The 13,023-nt window shown below is 38.8% G+C and overlaps 1 protein-coding gene across 1 annotated transcript; it reads left to right on the top strand.

The window, feature by feature from the left end:
* The first annotated feature begins 1,105 nt into the window (after window positions 1-1,105).
* LOC107846533 lies at window positions 1,106-1,924 on the top strand. The gene has a single exon (XM_016690895.2). The coding sequence runs from the start codon at window positions 1,106-1,108 to the stop codon at window positions 1,922-1,924; it is 819 nt and encodes a 272-aa protein (XP_016546381.2).
* Window positions 1,925-13,023: the final 11,099 nt, after the last annotated feature.

Raw genomic sequence — 13,023 nt, 5'->3', positions numbered from 1 at the left:
GAGCATTTATGGATCTTACCTTTCCCGAGGCTTCAGAAATTCTTGATCGAATGACTAAACAAAGTAGAGCTTGGCATACCAGGGATTCAGAGGTAGCGAGCTCTACTATATCTAGTGGTATATCTATGGAGAAACGCAGGAAATAAGAAGAATATGACCAAGAAATAGCGCACATGAAGACCCAGATGGATTTGCTCACTAAGCATTTGCTATATAGGAAGACAGAAAAGGTGAAAGTTGTTGGGTCACAGAGTAGAGCCAATTCTGATTCTGGGGAAGAGGCTAACTATCAGAATAACCAGGGTTTTTTTGAAGCAATAGCCAAGAAAACCAAGGTCAGAATTATTATGATAAGTCTGGTTACAGGGATCGTGACCAAGGAAACTATGAAAATAAGAATGACAAGAGTGGATTGTATGCACCTCCTAGAAATCATGATACTGCTGCTGCTAGTTCGATAAAGATATCCATAGAGGACATGATGGAAAAATTATTAAAGGGGATGGAATCTACTAACACCGGTGTGACTGAAATGAAGAGTGACTTATCATCTATGAGTCATTTAGTTGATTCATATTCAACTTCCATCAAGCAATTGGAGCAGCAGATAAACTAGTTATCAGCAATATTTAATCAGAGAAAAAGTGGAACATTATCCAGTGATACAGTGTAAAATTCTCAGAATGATGGCTCTTGTGTGGCGATTATCACTCAAAGTGGTAAAGTATTATTGGGCCCTTCTGTGGGAAAACTTATGATTAATGATATGGTGGATTTAGATGCAGAAGTAGAAGAAGACCATCCAGTGGAGTCTGAGAAGCTGGATAGTGATGAGATTTTACCTAACCATCAGTAGGTTGATAAGTTAAAGAAAGATAAAAGAAAAGAAAGAAAAGCAGTGGTTATTAGTATACCAAACCAACCTCCTCCACTCCCTCATCGATTTAAGAAAAAGGAGGATGACACAAAGTTTAGCAAGTTTATGGCAATGCTAAAACAGTTGACTATAAATGTTTCTTTGGTGGAGGCACTGGAACAAATGCCTGGCTACGCTTAATTCATGAAGGATCTTGTCACAAAGAAGATAATAGTGATCTATGAACCGATGGATAATCTTCACCATTGTAGTTCTATTTCTACAAGATCCTTAGTGCAAAAGAAAGCTGATCCGAGAGCATTTACTATCCCATGTAGTATTGGATCGCTGAATTTTGCTAAGGCCCTATGTGACCTTGGGGAAAGTATTAATATAATTCCACTGGAAGTTTACAAGAAGTTGGGTTTAGGAAACCCTACACCCACCAACATAATACTTGTGATGGCAGACAGATCAGTGAAGAGGCCAGTTGAGATATTATTTGATGTGCTTGTGAAAGTAGCCAGTTTTATCTTCCCTACTGACTTTATGATCCTGGATTTCAAGGTGGACTTTAAGGTACCCATAATCTTGGGTAGACCTTTCCTCACAACTGGGAGTGTATTGATTGACTTGCAGACTAGTGAGCTAAAATTTAGGCTCAATGATGATGTGGTCAGTTTTAATGTCTGCAAATTAATGAAGCAGCAAAAGAAGATAAGTGTATTCTCGATTGTTGATGTGTATTATGAAGATGACCAAGACGTGCCGATTGAGGAAAAATTTAGCATGGAAATATTGGTTGCTGTGTTGATGAACTTCGATAGAGAGAGTATCGAAGAATATAAGGAGACGGTATGTGCGCTGATAGGAAAGGGATCATATTCATATGCTCCTAAAAAGCTATATTTGGACCTCAAAAATCATCCAACACCACCGACTAAGCCATCTATTGAAGAGCCATTGGTGTTGGAACTAAAAGAGCTATCGAGCCATCTACGATATGTGTTTCTAGGAAGTGGAAACACCTTACCTGTGATTATTGTAGCAGACTTGGGTGAGCAGTAGGTAGAAGCCCTTATCTCTATGCTTAGGAGATACAAAAGAGCTATAGGTTGGACGATTACTGATATTATTGGTATTCCGTTGGGTATTTGTACCCATAAAATCTAGCTAGAGAAAGAGTGTGTACCAACTATTGAGCATTAATATAGATTAAACCCACCGATGCAAGAAGTGGTTAAAGAAGATTATTAAATGGCTTGACGGAGGGGTAGTATATCCAATCTCTAGTAGCAAGTGGGTAAGTCCTGTACAATGTGTGCCCAAGAAAGGGGGCATGATTGTGATTGCAAATGAAAAAAATGAGTTGATTCCGCTTAGACCAGTGATAGAGTGGAAAGTGTGTATGGACTATCAGAAGTTGAACTCGTGGACATTTAAGGATCACTCCCCAATGCCCTTCATGGATCAAATAATTGATCACTTGGAAGAAAGGGGTTGGTATTGCTTTTTAGATGGGTATTCGGGATACAATCAGATCTCAATTGCCCCAGAAGATCAGGAGAAAATAACGTTTATATGCTAGTATGGAACATTTGTAATCAAGCGAATGCCATTCAGTTTATGTAATGCACCCGTTATATTACAATAGTGCATGATGTTAATTTTCTCCGACATGGTGGAGGACACCCTAGAGGTGTTCATGGATGATTTCTTTGTAGTGGGTGATTCTTTTGAGTTATATCTAGTGAACTTGAGTAGAGCGCTATAGAGATGCGAGGTATTTAATCTCGTGTTGAACTGGGAGAAATTCTTCATGGTAAAGGAGGGCATTGTGCTTGGACATTGAATTTTAGCAAAAGGGATTGAGCTTGACCGGGACAAGGTAGAAGTTATAAAGAAACTACCACCTCCCATTTCAGTGAAGGGAGTTTGTAGTTTCCTTGGTCATGCTGGATTCTTCCACCGGTTTATTAAATACTTCTCCAAAATTGCAAATCCACTTTTCAAGATGTTGGAGAAGAAGGCAAGTTTGCATTGCTCTCGACTGGTCTAAACCATTCGAAATCATGTGCGACACAAGTGGAGTGGCACTTGGGGATGTGCTTGGTCAAAAGAAGGAAAAATTGTTTCACCTTATTTACTATGCAAGCAAAGCATTGAATGGGGCGCAAAAGAATTACACATTTACTGAGCAGGAACTTCTCGGAATTGTCTGTGTATTTGAGAAGTTCTGTGCTTACTTGTTGAGAACTAAGGTAGTGGTGCATACAGACCATACTGCCTTGAGATATTTGATGGCAAAGAAGGATACAAAACCAAGTCTAATCAGATGGGTGTTGCTTCTGCAAGAGTTTGACTCTGAGGTCAAAAACAAGAAAGGATACGAAAATCAAGTTGCAGACCACCTGTCCAGGCTTGAGGGAGCTCAAGCAGTCATAGATAAGCTTGAAATTGATGATGTATTTCCTGATGAGCAAATCCTATTTGTTGTACTTGAAAGGGTACCTTGGTACGCGGACTTTACCAACTATGTGGCAAGTGATATCATTTTAAAGAACCTTTCCTTCCACTAGAACAAGAAGTTTCTCCATGTTGTTTCAAGATACTTTTGGGATGAGCCATATTTATTCTGGTGTTCTGCTGATAATATTATCAGAAGGTGTATTCCATAAGTTGATATAATGAGTGTTCTGGGAGCTTGTCATGCTTCCTCAGTTGGGGGTCACCATGCAGGTGATCGTACTACACGAAAGGTACTGCAAAGTGGCTATTATTGGCCAACCTTGTTTAAGGATGCATATGATTTTGTGAATAAATATGACCAGTGCCAGAGACAAGGCTCGATATTGAGGACCCATGAGATATCCATGCGAAAATAATAGAGGTTTAATTGTTTGACGTTTGGAGTATTGATTTCATGGGGCCCTTCGTTAGTTCCTATGGGTTGAATTACATCTTGCTCGCTGTAGATTATGTGTCCAAATGGGTTGAGGCTATTTCTCTGGCTGACAATAAAGGCAAAAGAGTGGTCGCCTTTCTGAAGAAGAATATCGTCTCTCATTTTGGGGTACTGAGAACTATCATAAGCAACGGGGGATCCCATTTCTGCAACAAAATATTCTAGGCTACTTTGGCAAAATATAATGTGAGGAAAAATAAGGTGGCTAATCTATGCCACCCACAAACTAATAGGCAAGTGGAGGTTTTGAATCGGTAGATTAAAGCAATATTAGCCAAGACAATAAGCTCGAGCAGGAGTGATTGGTCTCGAAAGCTTGATGATGCCTTATGGGCATATTTAACTGCTTTTAAGACACCTATTGGGATGTCGCCTTATCAGCTGGTTTATGGAAAAGCATATCACATTCCGATTGAGCTAGAACAAACGACGTTGTGGGTGCTCAAGCGGTTGAATCTGGATTGGAAGAAAGCAGCAGAACTAAGATTGGGGCAGTTGAATAAGATGGATGAATTCTTTCTTGATGCATATGGGAGAGCGGATCTGTATAAAGAAAGAATAAAGAAGTACCACGATCGAATAATCGAAAAGCGTGACTTTCAAGTAGGCGATTGGATATTACTTTTCAACTCCAGCATTAAGCTCTTCCTAGGTAAACTCAAATCTAAGTGGTGTGGCCCATTTAAAGTCACCCAAGTCTACTCATCTGGAGTAATCGAACTTAAAAATAATAATGGAAGTGTCTTTAAAGTGAACGGGCAGTGAGTCAAGCAATACATCAATCCTTTGGACTCGGTAAAATGCTTAGGTACAGTCTATCTCGATGCAGTCTGAGTAATCAAGATAACTGAGTCGTGTTGCGATGTTAAATCAGGCACTGCATGGGAGGCAAAGCATGATTTTACTTTGATTTTATCATGTTAAACAAAAATACAAAATTAAGAGTTGAGCCACGACTAAAACTACGACACTTGGTGGGAGAAAACCCACCCATCTAATCATTTTTAGTTGTTTTTTATTAAGTGTAGGTGTTTGAAGCACTAAAAAGGTGGCAGTTACTGAAATGTAGGTGTTTGAAGTACTAAAAAGGTGGCAGTTACTGAACTCGGTTTGAAAGTGATCCATATCAAAGGTGGTAAGCTTAGGAGTAAAGGGAACATTATAGGTAAGTTGGAGTGGTCAAATGTTAAGGCTCGAGTCATTATTTGTGTTAGAGTTATGACTCAAATTATGTTAATCCGACCCCAAAAGTTTTAGGGTGCAACTTATTTTTGTGATTTTCAATTGGTGTGGGGATGAAGCCCCCGTGGTATGGGCCTTTCCCACTGCCTCACTTAAGCGATAGACATTTCCATGCCATGTCTTCACCTATGCACACTGTCTTGAGTTGGTGATAGTGTGTGCGACGCAAAGGCTAAGGTTGGCAATATGTTATGCGATGCCAAGACCAACTTGTGCGATAGGCGTGGCAAGGCGTTACCATTGCCTCAGATCACTACCTTATATTGGCAATGTGGTGTGTGACACAAGTCCTACTATGTGTGATATGTTGTGCGACACAAAGTCCAGCTTGTGCGTTAGGCTTGGCGAGGCATTGCCATCGCCTAAGTTCACTGCCTCAATGGGGCGATACATGTTGCGACGCAAAGGGGAATGTTTGCGATAGGCTTTACAGCACCTACTTAATCTTTTTCCATACACTTTGTGGCACCTAACACTCCACATAAGCCCACTACCCAAGTTGGGCGATACATCATGAAACACAAACCTAAGCTTTTGCCATACTCTTTGCGACGTAAACCACCTACTTTGAACTAAAACCCCATCATCAAACCGGGTCAACCCGACCCAATTTCCATTTCTATAAATAGTACAAATACCCTAAATCCCTAAATTCTTTTCTTATTTCACCACCAAAACCGTATCCCTCTCCATCCTTATTTTACAAACTTCCTCTTAACTTATAATTCCAAGAACCTTCCCTTTCTTTCTTCAACCTTTCATCTTCAAGGTAAGTTTCCTTCTCTTAATCCTTAGTTATTGTAAATTTATGTTGTAATTATTAATTAGCCTTTTGGATTCTGGATTGAATTCTTCCATGTCTTGTCAAAGCAAGGTTTTGAACATCTTGGGAATATAAAACACCATTGTTGTAGGGAACACCATTGTTGTAATACTTTGAGTTTCCATGATTTAGTTGTGTAGCCATTATTTCACATCTTACTTTATTGAACATGGTATGGTTAAATTGTGTGAAAGTGATGGTGTTTTGTGTATTTTGATATGGTTGAAGTTGTATGGCATGAATTCGTTCAACAATTATTTCATTGAAATAAAATTGGTGAAATTAGTGGTGTTAATGGAATAATTTTGCACAATAATTGTGTGTTATGACATGTGCTATTTGAAGTACAATTTGTTGTGGACTTTGAGGAGTTTATGGAGTAAAATTGTGAATGGAAAAATAAAAAGGGGATGCCACTGTGTGAGTTGCGAATGTGTGAATATTGTTGGTGTACAATGTTAAAAATGTATGTCGGTGAATCCTGAGTACCCGACAACAACACTTAATTGGTTCATACTAACAAATTAAGTGTGGGGTGGTGATTTCACCACACTCCTCTTAATTTTAGTTAGTTTTATTATATGTGGCTAACATGAATGTATGATGAACTCAGGTAATATGGCTCCCAAAAGAAGCACGGGCAAAGAAAATCATCCATATCTAAGAAGGGACAAAAAAGGGCACAAAAGGATAAATCCACCTCATCCTCCCTTCAAATGCCTCGACACAATTTTGGCATTAAATGGGTTGAGCAGGAGGGTCAGGAGTGGTACAAAAAAACAAAGCACCTAACTACTTGCCAGTAGAGGTCATCCATAGAGAAAGTCTGGCAAGGCACTGCCCTTGTATTTTGGCCAAATCACCCAACTCAAGCTTGACTTCATTTTTGAAGACCAGGGTAAATGTAATATGGACTGGGTTAGGGATTTTTATGCCAATTGGTTCCCAAACACCCGTAGGAATAAAGTGAACGAGCGAGGGTAGATCTTATACTTGACATCTGAGTTGATGAACTCACACCTCGATACCCCAGAGATAGAACACTCAAGGCTGAAGGAATTGTACAGCAGAACTTCGTATAAAGCTATCAGGCACACTTTGTGTGGATCCTAATCCACTGCTAGGTGGTCCTATACCAAATACAAAGGTTACCACAACACTTTTCCATGTGCTTTCCTTAATAGGGAAGCACGTATCTGATTGAGGATTGTAAATTCTTGTCTGATTCCTAGGAAGCAATTCACCAAAATCAGTCGTAATCGGGTATGTCTAGTGTTTGCTCTCATGACTGACGTTCCTATAAATATCGGTGCAGTGATACGCACTTCTATGCACAAAGCCAGGACATACAAAAGAACAAGATTCAGCTTTGGAGGCTTGCTGCATAAAATTTTGAAAGATAATGGAGTTGAGAACGAGTCGGCTGATCACAAGCTACCATCAAACCCAAAAAAATTAGATGTCACAAAGGTGAAAGATTTTGATGCAAGCCAAGGCCTAGATCTCAGCAATGCAGAAAGACATGCACATGATGAAAGCTTCTTCTGCCATCTTTATAGCATGACAAAGCTCACCATGATAAGTAGTGGACGTGTACCTACTGCTGAGTAGTTGGGCCAGTTAGATTATGACTATCTGCTGAATGAGCACGCACGAGCTATGTGTGGAGTGAGGCCATATTTCCAGGAACCAGTGGATGATGATGCACCAATGGATAAGGATCAGCGACCGTTGGATTTCAATAGGGAGGTCGAATCTAGAGAGGACAACTTTGATGACGATTCTGATATAGGTAGCATGACCCCAGATGTGGAAGCAGAGTCCTACAAGCCAGTTTTTTTAATTATGTATTCGCACTGGGGACGGTGCTTTACTTAAAGTGTGGGGTGGCTAAAAGTGCTTCTAGATTACTTACTGTTTTGCCTTCTCTTTAGTGCATTTGTTTTGCCTTTTTGTATATGTTAGTTTATTTTTCTTCTGTGTATATGTTAGTTTGCTTTTTAGTCATAGTTAGGTATTTTTCTCGATGATGGATGGATGACGATTGTCTTAAGAGAAAATTAGTCATGTGTATGACCTAACAAGTGAATGTAAGTTGTTTTAGTGGACCACATGATAATATAAGCATGTGATAAATCTTTATTGTTAAGACACCTAAGTTCTAGTTTATGACTCGTGTTGTGATTGTTGACTTAAAGTGAATTCATATGATTGTTTTATTAAGAGTCTGTAATGATCATGTTGGATTTAAGCATGTGTCATGTGTGTGTAAGGGTATTTGTGTATTCATTGTTGCAGTTGATGCTAGAACTTGTCTGGTGTGTGTGCAAAAGGAAATAGAGAATGTGAGTTTAGGAGATAATTTAGGCACTTCTTTGATAGCCATTTTTGATACCCTCTTTTGAACCACCTTTGTGCATAATCTTAGCTATCCCCGTTGAGCCTTTAGCTTGTTCTTTGGTAACCTCATGTGTAGCCTAATCCTTTATTGATTAACCCCGAGTTGATCCAAATCTCCTAAGCGCTTTAGTAAAAAAAAATAGTAAGTAAGGAGTTTGTAAATAAAAGGAGAAAAAGGTGAAAATGAAATCGGAATATATATATATATATATATATATATATATATATATATATATAAGGCATAAAAAGTTGTTCAAAATAAAATGATGTGACCATAGAAAATACTCCTGCCATAAGTTATGTGAGTGAGCTTTATGAAATGGGGTGAAAGAAAAAGAAGTGTGAAGTTAGTAGAGGTGAAAATTGGTTGCTAGAGATTGGTTTTCATTGTCTAATGTAGTGTATTAAACTTCTTAGAGAAGATAGTCACTATTAATGGCCAGAATAGTTCCTACCCATCTCTTAGCCTACATTACAACTTGTAAAGACCTATTTGATCTTAATCTTAACATTCTGATAATAGTGGAGCACTACACTAAGGGAAAGCATATAGTCATCATTTGTAATTTGAGAATTCTTTGTGAGAGTGAGTGAAACTTGATTCTTATACCCATTGTGCTAGAAATTGAATTATTGTGAGTGATTATTGGGTAACTCTTTTATTGTGAGGGAATATGTTTGATGAAAAATTGGGTCAAGAAATCTTCTTCTGGGTCAACTTGGTTAATAGAGCTGCAATGGATGAAAAACCCTCAACAAAATGCCGATAATAACCTGCCACGCCAACAAAACTCTAAATCTTAACGGGAGAAGTAGGTCTATCCCAATCACAAAACACTGCAACCTTGGCTAGATCAACCATAATACCTTCCTTAGTCACCACATGACCCAAGAAAGAAATAGACTCCAATCAAAACTCGCACTTAGAGAACTTAGCATAAAACTTCTCATCCCTCAATCTCCAAAGCACAATCCACCAATGCTCCTCATGCTCAACCTTACTCTTGGAATACACCAACATATCATCTATAAATACAATAACAAAGGATTTAAGATACGGTTGAAACACCTGGTTCATCAACTCTATAATAAGGCAGGGACATTGGTCAACCTGAAGGACATGACAAGAACTCATAATGACCATATTGAGTCCGAAAAGTTGTCTTCCAAATATACGAATCTCTAATCCTCAACTGGTGATAATCGAATCTCAAAGTGATCTTCAAAAACACCGCAGCACCCTTAAATTGATCAAATAAATCATTTATACGAGGAAGAGGATACTTATTCTTAACTGTCACCTTATTCAACTATCGATAATCAGTAAATATCAGCATAGACCCATCTTTTTTCTTCACAAACAAGACAGGAGCACCTCAAGGCAAAATACTAGGTCGGATAAATCCTTTATCCAATAACTTCTGCAATTGATCCTTCAATTCCTTTAACTATACTGGGGCTATGCTATAATGAGAAACAGAGATGGGCTTAGTGCCCGGCTTAACATCAATAGAGAAATAAATATCTCAATCCGGAGGCATACTAGTCAAGTTTGTAGGGAATACGTCCATAAACTCATGGACAATACGAACAAAATTAAAGGAATGAGGCAAAACAACATTGGTGTCATGAATATGAGCCAAGTAAGATAAACATCCCCTCTCAATCAATTTATTGAGCCTGAACATAAGAAATAATCCTCTTAGGACACGACCCTTCCAAGCTATCCTTGGCATACCCGACGAAGCTAAAGTCACAGTCTTGGCAAAATAATTTAAGGCAACCTGATAAGAATCTAACCAATCCATGCCAAAAATAACATCAAAATTGACCATGTCTAACACAAGCAAGTCTACCAAAGTCTCATGCCCGATAAAAGTCACAACACAGGACCAATGCACCTGATTCACCACTAAAGGATTACCGCCGGGTAGATACTCAAATAGGCATGGAAAAAGGCTCACTAACAGAATCAAACCCAAAGCAAAATACACATAGGATAAAGTCGATTCAGGATCAAATAATATAGATGGAGGTCTAAAACAAATGGGGATGATACCGGTAATCACAGCATCAGAAGCCTCTACATTCGATCTGGCTGGTATAGCATAACACTGACCACGACCAAGAACTGCCTGGATGGCCCCACGACCACTACTATGGGCTCTACCATCTTTACTTCTCGCACCTCTAGTAGAACCCCTATCTCTCACAGCTAAAATAAGAGTAGCCCAATCACCCAACAAGGATAGTCCCTGACCACATGGCCAATCTTATCATACATACATCAACCTCTACGACCAACCTCAATAAAAAAAGGTACAATTGGGCCCAAACGGCCACCCTAAATTGCTAAACTAGGAGATCCACCACCTAAACTCTGTAAATCCGTCACTGGCCTACCATGGTATCCACAAAAACCTCTAAAATCTCTGCCTCGAGAGGTCTGACTCCTGAACACACCAAAACGTTGCGCCTTCCTGGCGACTCCCTGAGATACACTAAGAATACCCTTTGTTATCTTAGCATGATCCACTATACTCTGGAAAGAAACCTCAAATGCAACCATCTGAGATGTATCCAACTAAAGAGAAATATCCAAACCCTTCAAAAACTTTCAAATCTTCATAGACTTAGTGGAAATACTATCATAGGAATACCTAGACAGGGCATGAAAGTGTCTTATACTCAACAACTTTTATGGATCCCGGCTCCAAATGATCAAACTCATCCTGCATTCGATCCCTCAAAATGTAAGGCATGAATCTCTCCAGAACGGCAGCGACAAACTGATCCCATGACAACTCAGGAGCATCAATAGGCCTACAACTGATAAATTATCTCCACTAATCTCTCGTAGCATCTCTCAACTGATAGTAGTATAAGCCACACCATTCGCGCAAAAAGAGTGAAACACAACTCAAAACATAAGGTATGAAAAACCTTCACACGATAAAGAATAAAATGTGGAAATTTTCCTAAAGACGTCCTATAGCCTCTCAAAGATATATACGAACGTCTATGTACCAATCCGTGAGACTCTATTAGACATCTCTTTCTTACACCGTTGAGACCAATGAAACATGGTTGCTCTGATACCAATTTGTCACGACCTAAAAAAGAGGTTCATGATGGCACTTATCGCGGCATACCTTGACAAGTAAGCCTATCACCCAAACTGATACAAAAAAGGGAAAAAATAGAAATATCCCAAGGTAAGACTTCTAGAACAAAGTCGAACCATATAAGTAATCATAACAATGCAGAAAGAACTTATCGAAAATACCAATCACGCCCAAAATCAGGTGTCAATAGTGTAAGAACTACTAATACAATCCAGGAGTCAAATACATTAGAAAAATAACTACAAGGGAATAACATCTGTCTCCGAATACTAATAAAGATATAACTACTATAAAAAGATAGAGGTAAACTTCGAACGCATAAATGTCCAACCGCTACCTTGGAAGCTCCAACAATCGCTCAAGTCAAGCAAGCTGAGGCGCACTCGAGCTAGGACCTACACCGAAAGGGCCCAGTAAGCATGATTACAGTCCAATTATACTCAATAGGTATCATAGGCCAACCAAGCAAAGTAGTAAATAAAACATACAAAATATACACTAAGGGCATGTCACCTACGATCAGAAAATATCCCACAACGGTAGCCCATACCGCTTGCACTAACAGTTTTAATACATCACATACACACCAAGTTAGAACACGAATATGCATTATATCACATATAATTAGAACAAGGGGAAACGTGCATATACAAGATCATCAAATATAAGTAAAAACAGATAAGACAATTACATAAATGGCAAGTCAATATGACAATACAATACACACAATAAAGTGCAATGTATATGATGATGATAATGATGCACGAGGTGTTCGCACAACCTCTGGGACATCGTGCAATCCCCTTATACGCCTACGGAGATAAAGCTTCCCGGTGTAGAACCCATAAGGGGTTTGTCAATCCGTATACAATCCATATATCTCATATCTCCTTTTCGACACTTCCCTTAAAAAGAATTTTATAAGGTGTTACAATATCTCCCCCCCAGCATATCCCTCGGGGAGGATTTTTAAAAAGGTGTTCCCAATATTACTCAAGTGTTGTCACGGTGGTACCAATGTTTCTTGAATGAGTATGATATGGGGATGTAATGCTCAAAACCAATCACAATGAGTATTTTCACAACCAACTACATGATATATATCCACAACCAACCACAATGATACATTTTCACAGCCATTTGAGTCAATATCCACTCATTATTTTCGTTCATCCATAAATATTCATATGTCTCATATGTCAATAAAGTATGAATATAATCACAATACACCAATAGTACCACGTTAAGCATTTTAACAACACAATACAATTATTCATATGTATTCAAGGCTATCAATATCACATAGGACCCCATATGGTCTATCCCAATTTTGATAGTTACACCACATATAGGCCCCCACACGGGCACAACACATAGATAGCCATTTTTCATGATTATTTTCCACCCTTAACATGCATTTTGTACAATTATTTACTACCCAACCCATTCTAAAAGAGTCAAGTCATAACCTACCTCAAAAGTCAAAACTAGTCCGCTACTTTTTGAACCCATGACCTTACTTTTCACGAATAATCTTGAACTCCACTAAAAATATCAAATATGAAATCTACGCATCAAAACAAAAACAATGACACCCATATTGACTACTTTT

Source organism: Capsicum annuum, chromosome 11, assembly GCF_002878395.1.
Source record: "Capsicum annuum cultivar UCD-10X-F1 chromosome 11, UCD10Xv1.1, whole genome shotgun sequence".
NCBI lineage: Eukaryota > Viridiplantae > Streptophyta > Magnoliopsida > Solanales > Solanaceae > Capsicum > Capsicum annuum.
Note: the sequence above shows the minus strand (reverse complement) of the source record. Positions and strands in the feature narration are given on the sequence as shown.

What these genes read in the sequence shown, in the direction of transcription:
- LOC107846533 (XM_016690895.2), top strand. Translation starts at nt 1,106, where the DNA reads ATGGATAATCTTCACCATTGTAGTTCTATTTCTACAAGATCCTTAGTG.